The 19162-nt window shown below is 36.1% G+C and overlaps 1 protein-coding gene across 1 annotated transcript in view; it reads left to right on the forward strand.

The window, feature by feature from the left end:
• The window catches only part of LOC106870426 (aldehyde dehydrogenase, mitochondrial), a 40126-nt gene that overhangs the window by 2935 nt on the left and 18029 nt on the right, over positions 1-19162 (forward strand). The window contains exons 2-14 of the mRNA XM_014916493.2: positions 1259-1363; positions 5488-5628; positions 6731-6857; positions 7076-7137; positions 7365-7493; positions 9208-9321; positions 10017-10119; positions 11230-11414; positions 11997-12161; positions 12578-12735; positions 12939-13013; positions 13960-13999; positions 14647-14674. Of these exons, the coding sequence (XP_014771979.2) occupies positions 1259-1363; positions 5488-5628; positions 6731-6857; positions 7076-7137; positions 7365-7493; positions 9208-9321; positions 10017-10119; positions 11230-11414; positions 11997-12161; positions 12578-12735; positions 12939-13013; positions 13960-13999; positions 14647-14674 (1432 nt within the window). The remainder of the gene's footprint in view (positions 1-1258; positions 1364-5487; positions 5629-6730; positions 6858-7075; positions 7138-7364; positions 7494-9207; positions 9322-10016; positions 10120-11229; positions 11415-11996; positions 12162-12577; positions 12736-12938; positions 13014-13959; positions 14000-14646; positions 14675-19162) is intronic.

A 19162-nucleotide genomic window follows, 5' to 3' on the forward strand; every position in this document is an offset into this window, starting at 1 on the left:
TATATATATATATATATATTTGGTACTACTAAAGCAGCGCGGACCCGAACTCGCAGTCGCGCGTCCGCGCTAGCTAGTCTTGAGTGGTCGATCCTAACCCTGTCCCTAACCCTATCCCTACCCCGCGTGTGCAAATGAATACGTGTTTAGGGTTAGGGTTAGGATCGACCACTCACGACTAGCTAGCTCGGACGCGCGACTGCGCGTTCGGTTCCGCGCTGCTTTAGTAGTACTTATATATTTATGTGCTTCACTCGTTTACTACTGTCGTTTAACGAAAGATTGCCAGACAATGGACACGAGTTAGAATAAGAACAGTAATAAACGAGTGAAGTACGAATATACAGTGCGTGTGTTTATTTGCCAAAGAAACCGTCCCAAAATATATATATTTTTTTCAATTAAATTTTACATATACGTTTTCGAACACGTAGTCTTCAATTATCTTTTGTTCTAGTCATTGAAATGTAGCATTCTGGGACAATGGTTTGAAGTGTTTAGTCGAACAAATCAACCTTAGTGGGTTTTTTTTTTCAATCTGATACTTTATTCTAGCGATATCTAGAAATATTATCTTACTTAGAAATGGGTGAGAGTTGGTGACAGGAAGGGCATCTATCCTTAGGAAATATGCCTCAACAAATTCCAGTTGACCCATGCTAGCATGGAACAGTGGACGTTAAAATATGATTTTATGTCTATAGTCTTGTACAAAGTTCATGAAATGTACATGCAACATCTGTAGGCATCACTGTAAAATGCAGCCAGGTAACATTGTTTCATTTTGAGATCATTGTATTGTTTTACTTGTAAAGCACCTACAAGAGATTCATTCAGTGATTTACAAGTAGCTGGGATTGTTTTCCTGACATTTCTTGAACAAATTTATTAAGATGTCTTTTTTCTTATCAATAAAAGTATAATTTTAATTAAAATTCCATAGCTTGTTACATTCATTTAAGGACCCTTATTATTTTTCATACACTGTCCTTTCACTAAAATTTATGATTTGCAATAACACTGTACTTCACTGATGAGGTTTAGTAGGACTGAAACATGTCAAGAGTTGTCATATTGCCAAAGATTAATTTTTTTTTTTTCTGCATTATTTCCTTAATTTAATTTTTTCTTCAATAAAATTAATCATTAAGATATTTTCTTTCCTTGCTAAGAGAATTTTAGAGATTACTGCTTCATTTAATTAACCAATTTAATTTCATTTAATTAACCAATATTTGTTTGTTTGTTTATTCTACAGATCTTCATCAACAATGAATTTGTGAATTCAATCAGTGGCAAAACCTTTCCAACTCTGAATCCCTGTCATGGAGAACCTATTTGTCAGGTCCAGGAAAGTGACAAAGTAAGCATTATTTTATCTTGTTTTTTTTTTTATCTGTAGATTTAATACAGAGTAGGAATCTGACGAAATGATTGTCTTTCATTTAGTAGTGCTTTAACATTGACACTTGCATTTGACTTTCAGTTGTTCAGTTGTGGGAACTAACTACACATAATCACTAAATTATTGTGAAAGTGGTTTGATATTCCACATGTAGCAATGAGGTTATGAAGTTTATTTCCCAACCATGTAGTTTCAAGTTCTATTTCTACTAACTGGCACCTTGGGCAAGTCTTCTATTACATTCTCATACCAACCAAAATTGTGTGAATTTAGTTGGCAGAAACTAAAAGACCCTTGTGTTGTGTGAATGCCAAAGCTTTGTGAGTGGATTTGGTTGGTGGGAACTGAAAGAGGTCCATTGTGTGTGGGTGCATGTGTGTTTGTCTCCTTGTCTTGATGTCAAATGATAGTTGTAAATGATAGTCACTGTCATACAAGTGATGTTTGTTCATTTCCAAAATGCTGCATTAAAAAAGTAATCGTTTTAAAGAAGAAAAATACATTACGCTAAAAAAATATAACATTTTAAATACAAACAATAGAAAAACAAAAAACAAAATAAAAGCATGTGATTCAACCCACTGTTTAGTTTAAATGTCAGAGCATTACTGGATTAAAAAAAAATCCTGCTACATTATAATTTCCATATGAGCTTCAGCAGAAACAATGTTGCTGTTATTCACTGCTTTAATAGATTAATAAATAGGAAAACTCTAAGACTCACACAAATTCAACCACTCCAATACTAAATCTACTAAAGATATTTTCCCAATGGTAAATGTTGTTTTTTTTTTAAAAACAATATGGTACAGTCTTTGAAATCTTGTAGATGACAGATACAAGACATCATATAGGTGAAGCGAAAAATCTTAAAACGAGCGTGGCCGTCGCCAGTACCGCTTGACTGGCCCTCGTGCTGGTGGCATGTAAAAGCACCCACTACACTCTTGGAGTGGTTGGTGTTAGGAAGGGCATCCAGCTGTAGAAACTCTGCCAAATCAGATTGGAGCCTGGTGTCGCCTCCTGGTCCACCAGTCCTCAGTCAAATCGTCCAACCCATGCTAGCATGGAAAGCGGACGTTAAACGACGATGATGAAGATTATCAATATAGTTATTCAGAAGAAATAAGATAATTCACTTCATATATATCCAACCTAAAGTGTCAAAGCATTGTTATTTTTCAAATCAGCTGGTTGGTCAAAGAAATAGTATGCTTCATACTTGATCATATTTGAAAAACTTCACTATCTAAAAAATATTGTGTACTTAATTGATATATTTATTGACCTTTGTACAATAAGAGTACCTCCTCACCATCTCTCAGTTTCTCACTTTCCTGTTGGGAAACTATGCATCTCCTCTTTTGTTTGATGCCTGTTCTTACCCCTCTTTCATACTTTCACCTCCTTTGATATTGTACTTCACTCAATTGAGGGTTCTTGGAAGTGTTCGTTTGTGCTGGTGCCATGTAAAAAACCAGCCAGTACGCTCGGTAAAATGGTTGGCATTAGGAAGGGCATTCAGCAGTAGAAACTATGCCAAAGCAGATATTGGAGCTTGAAGCAGTCCTCTTGCTTTGTTGGTTCCTGTTGAACCATTTAACTTATGCCATCATGGAAAATAGATGTTAAATAATGATGAGGATGTAATAGCTGAACGTATTGAATTCAAAGTTGGAATTGGTTTCTTTCTTACCAGCATTAAAAGAAGTATCCCAAGAAAATTAAAATTTCCCTCTCTGTAAAATAAGCTCCTGATTATTCTTACCGGCAGCCGCATCTTCATGTTTAATTAATTTTTTTTTTTTTTTTACATGAATGGTTAAATCTTCCATTCAAGCAGGTCTTATTTTCCATGTCCCCTTTCTCTGGCATGTTTCAAATGCTACAGAGAAAAAAAAAATTGATTTTTATACATACATACACACATATAGAGTTAATTTACTAATGATTTAAGATTTGTTGGGTTTAAAAAAAAAAATTTTTCCCCACACATACTTTGTATCACTTCCTTTGTGTTATCCTCCTTCAATCTGAAATTATGAATATTACATTATTCTCAGTCATCAACCTACCATCATTAACTGTCACATTTTATTATTAAAAGTCTTATAGCTTACATTCTTTCCTGTTTCAATGCCTCCCCATTAATTTTTCTCTGTCTGTTCCCCCCCCCCCCCCCACACTTCCCTTTTTACTCTCTTGCTGTTTCTATATAATTTTGCTCCTAACATCTTTCTCTTTTTTGCAACCAATTCACATATTTTCACATCACTTAGTCTTTCTCATAACCCAGTTTCTACCCGTCTGATCTAAACTTTAACATATCATTACATTCTTTTCACCTTCTTTCTATTCTTTTTGTTCCTCTCATCTTTTAGATTTCCTTTTCCGTCTTTTTAAATGTTAATAATTTCTTTCACACATGTACACATTTACATATGTGCCCTGGTTTTTAGAGTATGCTCACCATATTTTTGTGTTAGAAGAGGCAACAAAGCAGTTGGTGTCAGAAGGGCATTTGATTGTATCAACCAGGACAAGACTAACAGATGCTATAGACTGCTGGTCACAAAGCACTTCTTTGCATTCTTTTAACTTTCAAATTATGCCACCCTACTGTCTGGGCAGGTTGGCAGACAAGCCAACAAATGTTGCCTCAAATAGTCTAATCTTAGAGCAGACATGGAACAATAAGGATATTTTCTCCATTCACATTTTAAATCTTAATCCATTCTTCTACTGTTAATTTTTTAATCCTATATTCATGTACTTCATATTTTGTTTCATAACTTGATATTTTGATTTAGATATTGCTTTGTATTATTTCAAATAAATTTTCCCTTAATTCTTGGACCATGTATGTGTGTGTTGGTGCAGGTGTGGCTGTGCAGTTGTTTGTTTCCCAACCATAGGGTTTTGGGTTCAGTCCCACTGTATGGCACCTTAAACAAGTGTTTCCCCAGGCCAGCCAGAGACTTGAAAGTGGATTTGGTAATCAGAAACTGAAAGCAGTCCATTATATGCATATGTTTGTGTCTCTGTCACATATGCAGTGTCATTCATTTCTAATATTCAGCAAAAACATGCCTGGCCATGAGGCAATATTACTTTGCTTGGAAACAGATTATGGTTGGTGACAAGAAGGACATCCTAACATAGAAAAACCTGCCTCAGCAAACTCCATCTTACCCATTCAAGCATGGAAAAGTGGACATTAAAACCATAAGTGTATCATCATCATCATCTTCATTTAGTGTCCATTTTCCCTGCTGATATGGGATGGATGGTTTGACAGATGGCTAGGCAGAAGACCACGCTAAGATTCACTGTCTGTTTTGGCATGATTTTTGCAGCTGGATGCCCTTCTGAATGCCATCCATTTTACAGTGTGGACTGGATGCTTTTTATGTGGCACCGGCACTAGTGGGCTCACCAAGTAACTTGCAGGACAAAGATCCTTTGAGGTGGGGAAGTGTCATGGGAAGAGTTGGCCTTGTGCCAGGTGATAAGAGGTTAGTGTGACTGAAGGATAGAAACAGGTGTCTTGCTGTAGTGGAGATATGTGGTTTCCCAATTAGAGGCAGAGAGCAAGAGAGATGTTTGCATGTATACGTGTAAAATGAAGTTTAGATCTGTCAATTTCAGTGATTAACATTCCAGTTTGTTCAAACAGTTGAACAACCCATTCGCTGAATTATCAATCAAGTCGCAAAGTATTCCTCTAACTCTTAATATAAATCTTCCAATATAATTTTCATAGACTCTTAGCAGTTTATTTACAATAGACTGATGGCTATAAAAATGTTGAAATGTGTCATATTTAATACAAGAATTTTTCATTTATTTATAATTGAAAGTTAATTTCTTTAGAAATTGAATTTCTGAAAAGAGCAAGTTGAAAGAAAATGTTTAATTTAATTGGAATTGTTTTTGTGTGTTTGGGAGATACAATTGACTTTGTGTGCACAGGTGAAAGTGGGGGTGAGGTTGATTGTAATTCACTACAATTGATTTTTTTTTTATATTTTGAAATTTATTTCTTTTACCTCTATTTCTTTTTTTTTTATCAATGTTTGCAGGCTGATGTAGACAAAGCTGTAGCAGCTGCTAAAGCTGCTTTCAAGTGGGGCTCAGAATGGCGCCGTACAGATGCAAGCAAGAGAGGTTTGCTACTCAACAAGTTAGCTGGCTTGATTGAGAGAGACCTTGTCTATGCTGCAGTAAGTAATAGTAATATTCATGTAATTCTTTTCCTTTTCTGATATGCTCTGCTGCTATTGTTAATTGTGACTGATCAGATGCTTTAGATTTCTATTGTTGCTTTTTTTCTCATGATCACAAATTACATTTGTGTGTGCTTTATATATATATATATATACATATATATAAACGTATGTATCTGTTCAATCCATCCTATATCGGAAAACACTAAATAAATGGTGTGTGTATATAAAAAACAATATCAAACAAACTCAGAAAGTATGGGTTTTTTTTACAATTTGTGGGTAGTTTGCACTTATAGGCATAACACCATTTTTCTTATAGTCATAGGCAGTGATTTAGCTTACATCAGACCTCATTTTGGGTACGTGGTGTTGACAAGTCACAAAAATGATGAAACATTGATGTTTGCTGCTCTTGAATGGAACCAGATGCAAGTTCTCAATTGTCTATGACTTCCAGATGTATTAACACCAAGTGAATGGATGAGAATATATTCTCTTACACCTATAAGCACAGCCTACCCACTATCTAGCATAGCACATACCTTGTGTATATGTGTTTCATATTGTTTATATCCCTCAAGCTGCTTCTAATTCATATTTGAATATATATATATATCATTGGTATTCCATTGGTATGATGATGAAGGTTCCAACTAGTCCAATCAATGGATCTGTGTGCTTGTGAAATTAATGTACAAGTGGCTGAGCACTCCACAGACATGCATACCATTAACATACTTCACAGGGATGTTCAGTATGACAAAGCGTATGTATATTATTGTTCTTTTGCTTCAATATTGTATGATAGATGTAAATGGATATCACTGTCATGCAAGCAGTGTCTGTCATTTCTGATTTTCCATAAAAGCATATTTGGTCATGAGGGAAATATTAGCTTACTTGGAAATGGGTGAGGGTTGGTGACAGGAAGAGCATCCAGCCATAGAAAATCTGTCTCAACAAATTCTACTCGTTCCAAGCAAGCATAGAAAAGTACAAAATGAGGATTTCATTATATAAGCATTGGCTATCATCCAATAATGCCCTGAGTGTCAGATCTGTTTTCTAATTCCTGGATTCCTGTTCATTGTTGTAGAGTCTGGAAACATTGGATTGTGGTAAACCTTACAAAGCAGCATTTGGTGATATAGCATTTGCCATCAATTGTCTACGATATTATGCTGGTTGGGCAGACAAGGTTGAAGGAAAGACAATTCCAGTGGGTAAGTTTAGAACTCTTGTTTCTCCGTTTCTGTCCGACTCCCTTGATCTACCATTCTTTCTTTCTCTCTTGGTGCATATATCTGCTTAAATTCTCCATGCCTTCTTTTGAATTTCCTATGGGGAAAATATTTTCGGGTTATGACGAAAGTATAGATTCTGAAAATGCATGTGTCCTATAACTTAAATCTAAATGAAAAACATTGATTAATATTTCCAGATGGTGACTTCTTCTGCTACACCAAACATGAACCCGTTGGAATATGTGGACAGATTATTCCAGTACGTATACACTTATTTCAGTTGTTTGAACTTGTAACCATTTCCATTGCTATTCTATTCCATCAAGCTCCTGTATTCTCCATTCACCAAAAACTTAATTTTTATCAGTTTTGTTATTTCATTTTAAATCTTGTTAAATATCTTTGCATTAAGTTTATTAGTTAATATATATGTATGTATGACACTTAACTGCATTTGCTGATAAACATGTTCATGTAATTTTGCAGTGGAATTATCCAATTCCAATGTTTATATGGAAAATAGCTCCTGCCTTGGCTTGTGGTAATGTTTGTGTCGTGAAACCTGCTGAACAAACCCCTCTCACTGCCCTATATTTAGGAGCTCTGATAAAGGAGGTAAGTAATGAATTATTGTTTTTTGTTTATTTTTCTTATTTGATAGGGTTTCACTTAAAGAGCATATGGCCATACAGTAGTTAAGTATGTAGGCAGCAAACAGGGTGGTTTTGCAACATGATGCTCTATAGTTGTGAAATACAGGTTATATGAGTATGAAATGCCTGCAGATTCGAGAGAAAATTGAGTTGAGAATAATCTGTTAGTCAAATTATATAAAAGAATTGTTGATAGTCAGTTTGTACTGAAGAGACAGTAATGTTGGTATACATGAAGTGGAGTTTAGTGAAAGTGAGGGAGATAATGATATGAGTAAATAAGGTAGATTTGAGAAGAGGCGGACTGGTTAGGTTTAATGCAAAAGCTGACAGATGTTGAAGAGGAATAGAGATGTGCTATGTTGTTATCTAGTTTTGTTTGACCTTTAAAACATTAGAAAAAGACCTTAGACATTATTAGAATATTGAGCTTTGTGCATGTTAAGTCTATTTATCCTCGTCAATAAATCAAAGATAATTAGTTTGTATTATTTCAAACTGAAACCATTTCTTTTGTATATTCTCTTTGGCAAAGCATGGCTTTAAAACTTGCTCATTTCATGCACAGACACAATTATATTTAAGAATCCATGTGGGTCCCACTGTGCAGTACCTTGTGCAAGTGTCTTCTTCCATAGCTTTGAGTAGACCAATACTTTAAAAGGAATTTAGTGAACAGAAACTGTGCAGAAGCCTGTGTGTGTGTGTGTGTGTGTGTGTGTGTGTGTGTGTGTGTGTGTGTGTGTGTGTGTGTGTGTGTGTGTACATAGAAAGGCTCCAAACAAAATGCTTAGCTGCATTTCTTCTGTCTTTCCATTTTAAGTAAAAATTCCACCAGGGTCAACTTTGCCTTTTCATCCTTTCAGGGTTGATGAAATAAATACCAGTTGTACTGAGGTTGATGTAACCAACTCCCCTCCAAACTTGCTGGCCTTGTGTCACATTTTGAAACCCAATATTATTCTATTATTCTCACTTCAGTTAAAGGTTCTTTGTGTGTGTCTTTATAAGGAATGTGAATGTCTTTTGCCAGTGTATATTGGCAAAGGACAATCATCAAGACAATCAAAGTTCAATGTTCTACAAAATTTCTTGCCATATCTTTATTCTGCTCCAAGTTACTCTCCCTTCTCATTCACACACCATCAGAAAATGCAATAAATCCATAATTGGGGCCTCATAGAAACCTGGAACTTATAATCATCATCGTTTAACGTCCGCTTTCCATGCTAGCATGGGTTGGACGATTTGACTGAGGACTGGTGAACCAGATGGTTGCATCAGGCACCAATCTTATCTGGCAGAGTTTCTACAGCTGGATGCCCTTCCTAAAACCAACCACTCCACGAGTGTAGTGGGTGCTTTTACATGCCACTGGCACGAGGGCCAGTCACACAGTAGTGGTAACGGCCATGCTCAAAAAGTGTTTTTTATGTGCCATCAATTTAGAAAAATTAAAATAAATATTGGCTTCTTCATTAATTCATCATCAATGATGGCTAACTTGTCAAAACTTAGTCTCTACTAGGTTGTTTAGTTCTTGGTCAACTCTGATCAAATACTGAATTTACTTACAAATTTCCTCATAATTAAAGAAAGAAGTGGCCATGTGCTTATATCAAAAATCCTGTTACTTATAGGTTATAAATCATTTATACTTTTGTTTTTCATTATAGGCAGGTTTTCCACCTGGTGTTGTTAACATCGTACCTGGCTATGGGCCCACAGCTGGGGCAGCAATAAGCACACACCCTGACATTAACAAAGTTGCATTCACTGGTTCAACAGAGGTAAGTACAATATTACTAAAACATTAGACTAAAGTTTACCAATATTCCTATTTTCACTGCTAGTAGTATTGTATTTAACAATTTACAGTGATGACTCTCCTTTGAGATCACATTTCTACGAGTTTCTCCCTGACTACATTGGGGCTGTGGGACTTTCAAGTTAAAATCCTACTCAAAATTCTTTGTTTTTGGTATATAATCCTTTTGTTCTTGAACAGTTCTCCTAACCTGTTCTTTTACGTACAAACATATCATTTGGCATGATTTGTACACTTTAATACAAGATCTGTTGTAGTGCAAATAGCACCTCTGAAATGCTGAATTTAAGAAATAGTTTCAGATAAAACTAATCCATATGTAATAATCAGGATTAGCAAAGATAAGTTAAGAATAAGTTAAAATATATTTGTTAACTCAAAAATTGAGATCTGAACTTGTTTTGCAATGTAATTCCTTTTGAATGAAACATTCCTTAGTTTATTCCCAATAATGGTCTCCCCCCCCCCCAATTCTTTCTCAGCTGAATTTGTGGCTGCTTTTGATTTTATCTTAAAGTAATTTAACTTCAGTTTAACTTATGCTACTAATATACCCTAAGTAAAGGCATGAACATCACAACTTCTTACTTACCCTAAAACAGGGGTCATACATGGTGTCTTGCTAAAGTTCTTTCTTTTTTTTTTTTTCTTTTTTAGATTGGTCAAATAATTATGCAAGCCGCTGGTGCTTCCAACTTGAAGCGCTGTTCTCTGGAACTTGGTGGCAAAAGTCCATGTGTTATTTTTGCTGATGCTGACCGTAAGTACCTATTAATTTTTGTTTTTTCTTTGTTTCAGTCCTTCACACCACATTGTGCTGTCAATTCTTTTCATTTGGTCTTTTAAGGAATTACAGATGGTCTTTGAAAACTGTCCAGCACTACAAATTCTTGTGAACCATTATTTAATTTTCATTTTATTAATATTAACAAACTGTGTTGTTTAGCTCTGTTTGAATCGGCCAATGACAGTTGTTCTAGCTTTGACAATTCCATTTTATAAGAACCACATTATCCAATATTAATGTTCAAGTTTTTTTTTTTTTCATTTTATTTATTTTAAAAATTAAAAAAAAAAGATTTTTTTTTTTCATTTCCTTTTTTTTATGCCTGTTTTCCTCCTGTCTTGTTTGAACCTGGTGTTACTGCATATTGCAATTTCCTATTGATCCTGTGTCATTTCATCTCAGAAACTCAACATTTCTGAGATTTCACTTCTACACTTCATCCCACCCTTCTCTTGACCGAGAATGGTTACTATCCATTATCAGCTCCCACCTGATCAGACAATTATGAATAAGGCTTCCACATTACAGTACCTCCCTTTAAAAAAAGAAAAAAAAAAAAATGTGGATTTGAGGGAGTGCTTTCTATTTTCAGCGGGTCAAGCAATCACATAGGGGCTTCATTGGTTTGAAGCTGTTATAGCCTAGAATTTTTAGTCGAATGAATCGATCCCAGAACTTAATTTTGTTTATAGCTTGGTACTTGTTCTATCAGTCTCTTTTGCTGACTGCAAAGTTATGGGGGATGTAAACGCAGCAACACAGGTTATCAAGCAGTGGTGGACAGACACTCTTTCATGATGGGCTTCTTTAAGTTTCAGTCTACCAAATCCACTCACAATGCTTTGGTCAGCCCGAGGCTATAGAAGACACTTGCCCAAGGTGCCATGCAGTGGAACTGAACCCAGAACTATGTGGTTGGGAAGCAAGCTTCTTACCATACAGCCATGTTTGTGCCTCCACACAACCACGCCAGTTTTCTTTCAAAAAATCAATCAAATTTAAGAAATTTATAGAATTGAATAAATTTGTTACCTCTGACATCCTATTCTTGGATAACTGATGTTCTATTGTTCTGACTTGCAGTTGATTCTGCAGTGGAAGAAGCTCATGAGGCTGTCATGACCAACATGGGCCAGTGCTGTGTTGCTGGTTCACGTACATATGTACAGGAGGCCATCTATGATGAATTTGTTGCCAGGAGTGTTGCCAGAGCCCAGAGACGAAAAGTTGGCGATCCCTTTGACTTTGAAACAGAAAATGGACCTCAGGTAAAAAAATTCATCTATGTTATTCCATTTTCCCTGATCATTGCCAAAATATCTTTTCCATTATTTGTAATCAGCACATATTCTGTGTTACTGGAATCATGTGTTATTTTATGGGTCTTTGTTTTGGGTGTATATCAAATATCTGGAGGGGGAGGGGGAGAGGGATGCTTTATGGCAGTGGTCCTCACCCTTCTTTGCATCATGGAGTGGTTTCAGGCAAGACAAATTTTACTTATCTTATGTTCATATCAACCAGATCTGATATCTCATACCTACTCTACAATGTTTTCTTAAAAATAAACAATCACACAATTAAAATCTCAAAGCTATGAGATAATACAGGATTGATTAAAAACAGTGAGATTAAATAAGCATTACATTTGACAGTAATGTGAATGCTAAAGGGTTAAATGTTTTAGTAATGGAATGATTCTGTAGATTTAAACCAGATTATGAAATTATACCATTTTTCCGTTTAAGCCATTTCACCAACACTTTGCACTCTGAACAATCAGTATTTCTCCAGATGGTTGCCATCAAATTTGCCAAGTTGATATTTTCAACTTCCCCTCTTCTGTCTAGGTTGATGCCGACCAGCTGTCTAAGATCATTGATTTGGTGAAGAGTGGAGAATCAGAAGGTGCCAAAATGATGTGCGGAGGAAAACAGAAAGGGGACAAAGGATATTTTATGGAACCAACCGTTTTTGCTAATGTCAACGACAACATGAGAATCACCAAAGAAGAGGTAAGTCTTCTAAACACATTTACCTTTAACTCTATTATCAGTCATTGGACTGTGGCCATGCTGTAGCACAGCCCTTCTCGAGTGCAGTTGACTTTTTATTGTCACCTCCTCTTCTGATATGTATTGTACTAAACTCAGGAAGATAGTGGTAGACTTAGGTGGAATTTTATTCTACTTATATATATATATAAATTTTCTTTCAACCACGACTGCAGCCATGGTGTTGCACCAATCTTGATTGGTTATAGTAGCCAAACAAATCAACTCCATATTTTTTTCTTAAACCTGTTACTTATCCTATCAGTTGTTATTACTGAATTGCTTAGTTACAGGGACATAAACAAACCAACACTGATTATTGGGTGAGGTGTGGAAACACTGGTTTTCTTTCATTATATTTTCTTTTTCTTTTATAGATATTTGGTCCAGTACAACAGATCATAAAGTTCCATGATATTGAGGAAGTCATAGAGCGTGCCAATAAAACACACTACGGCCTTGGAGCTGCTATCTTCACCAAAGACATTGACAAGGCTATGACCTTCACAAGTGCTGTTCAGGCTGGAACTGTTTGGTAAGATCTTATTTCTCAGCTCTGCTTAATCTTATACAAATGGGTTCTGGAAGTTATTAACAAGCAATTTCCTAAATTTATGGTTACATGAATAATTCAGAATAAATGTAACTTGGTGGTGTTGTAAGTTTTGTATTGAATGTTTATTTAAAATGTTTCTTTGTATTCTCTTCTATATATTTTCCTTCTATTTTATTCTGCAGGGTGAACACCTATAACAGTGTAACCCCACAATCTCCATTTGGTGGATTTAAAATGTCAGGAATTGGCAGAGAATTGTAAGTTGATAACTGGCAAATGTTAATAGACTTGAATGTTTTTAAAATATTTAATAACAATTCCTCCCATCGAAACACCACAAAAACATTGAGTTAGAATTCTTCTGATAATTGATGATGTTATTGTTTAGCCTTAGGTCTAGTAAACCTGTAATCTAAAGCAACTAAAAAATGCTTTATCCAATGTCTCCCACCCCCACCCAGAAGGTTGGATGTGACAGCCCTTTTGTTACCATATTTCTGTCAAGATCCTCTATTTTTATTTCAATTAATTTTGAAAATCATGTAGAATTTAGTAAAATAACTTTGTCATTACTAATTGGTTTTTGGAACATAAATTAACACTAAGTTGTGGCAGAAGATTTTAATTCAGGACTCCTGAAACCAGGATGTTTATAACACAGGGCAAAGGGTAGTCAGCAGCAGGTTGGTATCCTTTCTTCCTGTCATGTTGGCTCTCTGAAATTCCCTCCTAACTTATATCTTTCTCACAGGTCTTTCCAGTTTTAAGTATAATCATTGTAAGTGGAGTGCTGGTAAGCTTTGTATGAAATGAATTTCAGCTCCTAGTTGGAACAATTTCATTTCTCTTGTAAAGTAATCAATCTCAAAAAAAAGCATGAATATCCTCTTTTAGTTGTAGTTTGGCTTGAAGTCTGAATGTACAGCTCTGTGACGAAAGGTCTTCCAGCTATGACTATCCAGTTTTATTCTTGACCTTGTATCTAGGATGACATTTATTCAGTGTGTTCTTTCTTATTTGCTAGGGGATGCTTGAGAGGAAATTTAACTGGTTCTAGTGCAGTCGCATAGAAACTTCTTCCTTGTTGGCTTATAACCTCTTAGTTCTGTGACCTTGTGCCTTAAATATAATAAAACTCTGTTCAGATGAATAATGCCTTCATTCTGTCATTCTTAAACTGTTTTCCTATTTTTCATAATGCAGGGGAGAATATGGTCTTCATGAATATACAGAAGTGAAAAATGTGAGTAATTGATTTCTGAAATAATTTTTACTTCCATTGCCTGTTCTATATTTTCATTGTCCCAAATCACTTTGAGCCTGCTTTCCATGCAGATATGGGTTAAACAAGTTATCTAAGTCGGTCTTATTTGGAGTTAGTGCTCCCCTAATGGATTAGAAACCTGTGACTTGCTCATTTCAAATGTTTTAAATATATTTATCTGTTATAGTGGTGAGCTGGCAGAATCGTTAGCACACTAGGCAAAATGCTTACCAGCATTTCGTCCACCTTTGTTCTGAGTTCAAATTCCATTGAGGCCAACTTTGCCTTTCATCCTTTTTGGGTTGATAAAATAAGTGCCAGTCAAACACTAGGGTTGATGTAATTGACTAAACCTCCACTCCCCTGAAATTGTTGGCCTTGTGCCACAATTTGAAACCATTATTAATATTAAGGCAGTGAGCTGGCAGAACCATTAAAATGCCAGGCAAGATACTTATTTTGTCCATCTTTTTCTGTGTTCAAATTCTGCTGAAATCAACTTCGCCAGTCATCCTTGCGGGATCAGTGAAATAAGCACCAGTTTAGCACCGGGGTCGGTGTAATCTACAAAATTACTGCTCTTGTGCCAAAATTTGAAACCACCTTTATTATTGTTTTTATTTCAGGTCATTATTAAAGTTGCCCAGAAGAATTCTTAGATTTCCTTCACTCTGGAGCAGTTGACTGAACAGATGAATGACTCCGATCTTCCAATAAAATTTTTATATTAATTCCAATTCTACAGAACAATGATATTGAAACAAGCTAAAATATTTTTCCTAATCTTCTACCGGTTTATGAAACTCTTTTGTTACTCTGAAATAATAAAAATCAACAAGAATTGATTCTCTCCTATTGAACAAACATTTGATGTAAATGTTTAAAACAAATAATAAAAACTGTAAAATGTTTTTGAGTTTTTTTAATTTTTTTATAGCAGATTTCAAATAGCAATCAAAACTCACTAAAATCACACCATACCATCTTGAATTGGCACCTTGGGCAAGTATCTTCTACTATAGCCTTGTGAGTGGATTTGGTGGGCAGAAGCTGAAAGAAGCCAGTTTTGTACATGTGTGCATCTTTGTCTATCTTTGTTTTCCCACTACCACTACTTGACAACTGATGGTGTGTTTATATCTCTGTAACCTAGCAGTTAAGTGAAAGAGACCAATAGAATAAGTATCAGGCATAAAATGAAAATAAGTACTGGGGTCAATAAGTTTGGCTAAATTCCTCGATGTGGTGCCCCAGCATGGCTGCAGTCTACAGACTGAAGCAAAGGATATCGGGTCATCCCATAAATAATGTGGTTTTCTCAATTGCATGAACTTAGTCAGAGGGGGACAGGATAAACTACCTGCATCAACTTGCTATAAAAGCAGGTAGTAATTTTACCTTGTACTTATTCTTAGTGCAAGTTTTGAAGAGTGCAGTTCGATTTTTAACTGACTTTGAAGTTCCAACTAGGGAAGCCATTGTCGAACTGCCTATATGTGTGTTAGTGTCTCCTCATGTGATAATTGTAATCATGCGTCAGCTTTGAGCTTATGTATTTGGTTTCTAACCTTATGTGAAAATATGCCTGGCCATAGGAAACTATTGACTTATTTGGAAGCAGGTGAAGGTTGGTGATAGGAAGAGCATCCAGCAGAAAATCTGCCTCAACAAATTTCATCCGACTCATGCAAACATGGAAAAGACATTGAAATGATGATGGATACATACATTTTCAAAAGTGATAAGAATATTGTTTTACAAAATAAAAAAAAATATGTTGAAATACCTATTTAGTGTAAATACACAAAATAAATTTATTCATCAGTCACCAAATAAAATAAAAGTGGTGAATAGCTAAGTGGTCTTAAAAATAGCAATTGGAGGACTCTTGAATAAAGCTAATAACTTTTAAACAAGTTCAAAATCAGCTGAGAAAATGTCAACATTAGAAGATGAGTGAAAAGTAAATACAATTAATGAGAAATTGGGTTAAAAGCACTAAAACACCTCCAAAGTTAGGGGAATGAAAAATGAAGAAGCTTCTTCAGACGAAGGAGATGCATTTTGCTCTGGAAAACAGTCTAGGGTGAGAAGAACTTCAGCCCATGCAGGTGTACAGTAGCTTGGTAAAACCAGAACTGTACAAAGTCCAAAACTTATACTCAAGAATTATCCATCCATACCTATTTATCGTCATTATTATTGTTTTCATGATGATGATGACATCATCATAATCATTTAATGTCTGCTTTCCATGCTGGCATGGGTTGGACGGTTTGATTGAGGACTGGTGTGCCGGATGGCTGCACCAGGCTCCAATCTGATCTGGCAGAGTTTCTACAGCTGGATGCCCTTCCCAATGCCAACCACTCCGAGAGTGTAGTGGGTGCTTTTACGTGCCACTGGCAACGGCCACACTCAGATGGTGTTTTTTACGTGCTGCCTACACAGGAGCCAGTCCAGCGGCACTGGCAATGACCTCACTCAAATATTGTCTTTCACATGTCACTGGCACAAGTACCAGTAAGGCGATGCTGGTAACGGTCACGCTCTAATGGCAATTTTACATGCTACCGGCACGGGAGCCAGTCAGCATCCCTGGCAGTATTCACACTCGAATGGTGCTCTTAGCGCTCCACTAGCACAGATGCCAGTCAAGCAGTGTTATCATTGAATTTAATTTCGATTTCACTTGCCTCAACAGGTTTTCACAAGCGGAGTTTAGTATCCAACGAAGGAAAGGTATGCATGAGTGAGCTGGTTACGCCACAGGTTATGGTCTCACTTGGCTTACCAGGTCTTCTCAAGCACAGCATATTTCCAAAGGTCTCGGTCACAAGTAATTGCCTTGGTGAGGCCTAATGTTCGAAGGTCGTGCTTCACCACCTCATCCCAGGTCTTCCTGGGCCTACCTCTTCCACAGGTTCTCTCAACCGCTAGGCTGTGACACTTTTTCACACAGCTATCTTCATCCATTCTCACCACATGACCATACCAGCGCAGTTGTCTCTCTTGCACACCACAGCTGATGCTTCTTAGGTCCAACTTTTCTTTCAAGGCACTTACACTCTGTCGAGTATGCACACTGACATTACACATCCAGCAGAGCATACTGGCTTCATTCCTTGCAAGCTTACGCATGTCCTCAGCAGTCATGGCCCATGTTTCACTGCCATGTAGCATGGCAGTGTGTGTGTGTGTGTGTCTTTGTGTCTGTGTTTGTCCCCCACCACAGTTTGACAACCGACGTTGGTGTGTTTATTTCCCCATAAATTAGCAGTTCAGCAAAAGAGACCAATAGAATAAGTACCAGGCTTTAAAAAATATGTCCTGGGATCAATTCATTCAACTAAGAATTCTTAAAGGCAATGCCCCAGCATGACCACAGTCTATTGATTGAAACAACTAAAATATAAGGATATAAGTGTGTGTACTTGTGTTGTTTGTATATGTGTATGTGTGTTTCTGTATGTACATATGTACTAATCCTCTTTGGAATTTTAGTTTATTTTGAGCAGCCATTAAAGTATGTGTGTGTGTGTGTGTGTGTGTGTGTGTTTGCATGTGTGTTTGTATAAATGTGCATGAATGTACATACGTATGTATGTATTCTTCCTATTTGGAATTTTTGAGTTTAAGTGGCCACCTGATCAGTGTCAATAAAGTATGTATGCATGTATGTATCTGAATATATGTGTATGTGAGTGTGTGTGTGTGTGTGTGTGTAGGTGTGTGTGTGTTTTCTACTTTACTGATGTTTCAGCATTAATACTGACCAATCACCTGCTCAGTAACAAGGTTATGATAGAAAGATCTTGTTCTTTGCACCATTCTATAGACAACCATTCAACCCTTTCTTAGCATCTGTTTTTCCTTTTTCACTGCTTCTAAACATCAATGGAATATTCTAGTGTCAACTTTAGGACAAGATCTGGCCAAAGTGTCCATCAGATACAGGATGATTACCACATTTTGATGGTATTTAAGCCCCGTACATGGTTTTGAAAAAAAATTAAACATCCACTGGGGTTTGTATCAGCTGACATGAAACAACTGAACTTAAAGAGAGAAGCAAAAGGAGAGAATAAGAACATGTGGAGTTTGATGAACCTTCATATTGAAATAAACTTCAGTGCCCTATTTTAGATTAAAAATACTTAAATTACATTTTGCCATCAATAAAAACAGTCTGAGTGACTAAAATTTGGCGATCTTCAACTCCGTCCGTCCATCCGTCCTTCTTTCTTTCTTTCTTTCTTTCTTTCTTTCTTCTTTCCCTGCTGGTTAGGTTAGACAATTTGAAGTTTTGCAGAAGCCACATGTAGAATTGCACTGTCTCATGTGTCTGTTTTAATATTCTTTAAAATGTTAGTATGTGGAATCTAAATAAAATTTGACAACTATTTTTAATTAGGTCAAGTCACTTGATTAGAGGCCTCTCAGTTATTATCTAGGTCAATAGTTCTCAATAGAGGACACAACTGTAAGGAGTGAAAAGGGGGTGGGGAAACAAATTGCCAGGTTTGATAAAAACTAAAATATGTCTAACACGGTAACAAAGAAAGAAGACTTGCAAAGACGCAAACTTCTCATTATTAAAAAGATTGTCTTCTCATTATTAATTGTCTTCTCGTTATTAAAAAGATTTATTAACCACAAAGGGTTTACATTAAGAAATACATTATGGGCAGTAGAGATCAAAATAAAAATAATAATGATAATAATAATAATCCTTTCTACTAAAGGCACAATGCTAAGAATCTGGAGGAGGGGGGGGATAGTCGACCATGTAAGGGACGACCGTGCGAACTCAAAAAGGAGAAATGGTGACGAATGGAAAAACAGAGGACTCCTTTTATTTAAACGCGTCACACGGTCGAACACAAAATATATATATCAAATGATGATATACATGATATGTTATGCGACGATAACATAGATGACCAGTAATGAAAGACCACAACCGTATAAGATGGAATAACAGAGATATTTATTATGGCGTTAAAGTGTATGTCTGTGTGTGAGTGTGAATGCGACATATAAGAACATAATCAAAGACAGGCCGTCATACAAAGAAAAGTGTGTATGTGAGTGATACATGTGTGTATGAGTGTTTACAGCAGATAGAAAGAGAGTCAATAA

Source organism: Octopus bimaculoides, chromosome 12, assembly GCF_001194135.2.
Source record: "Octopus bimaculoides isolate UCB-OBI-ISO-001 chromosome 12, ASM119413v2, whole genome shotgun sequence".
Classification (NCBI taxonomy): domain Eukaryota; kingdom Metazoa; phylum Mollusca; class Cephalopoda; order Octopoda; family Octopodidae; genus Octopus; species Octopus bimaculoides.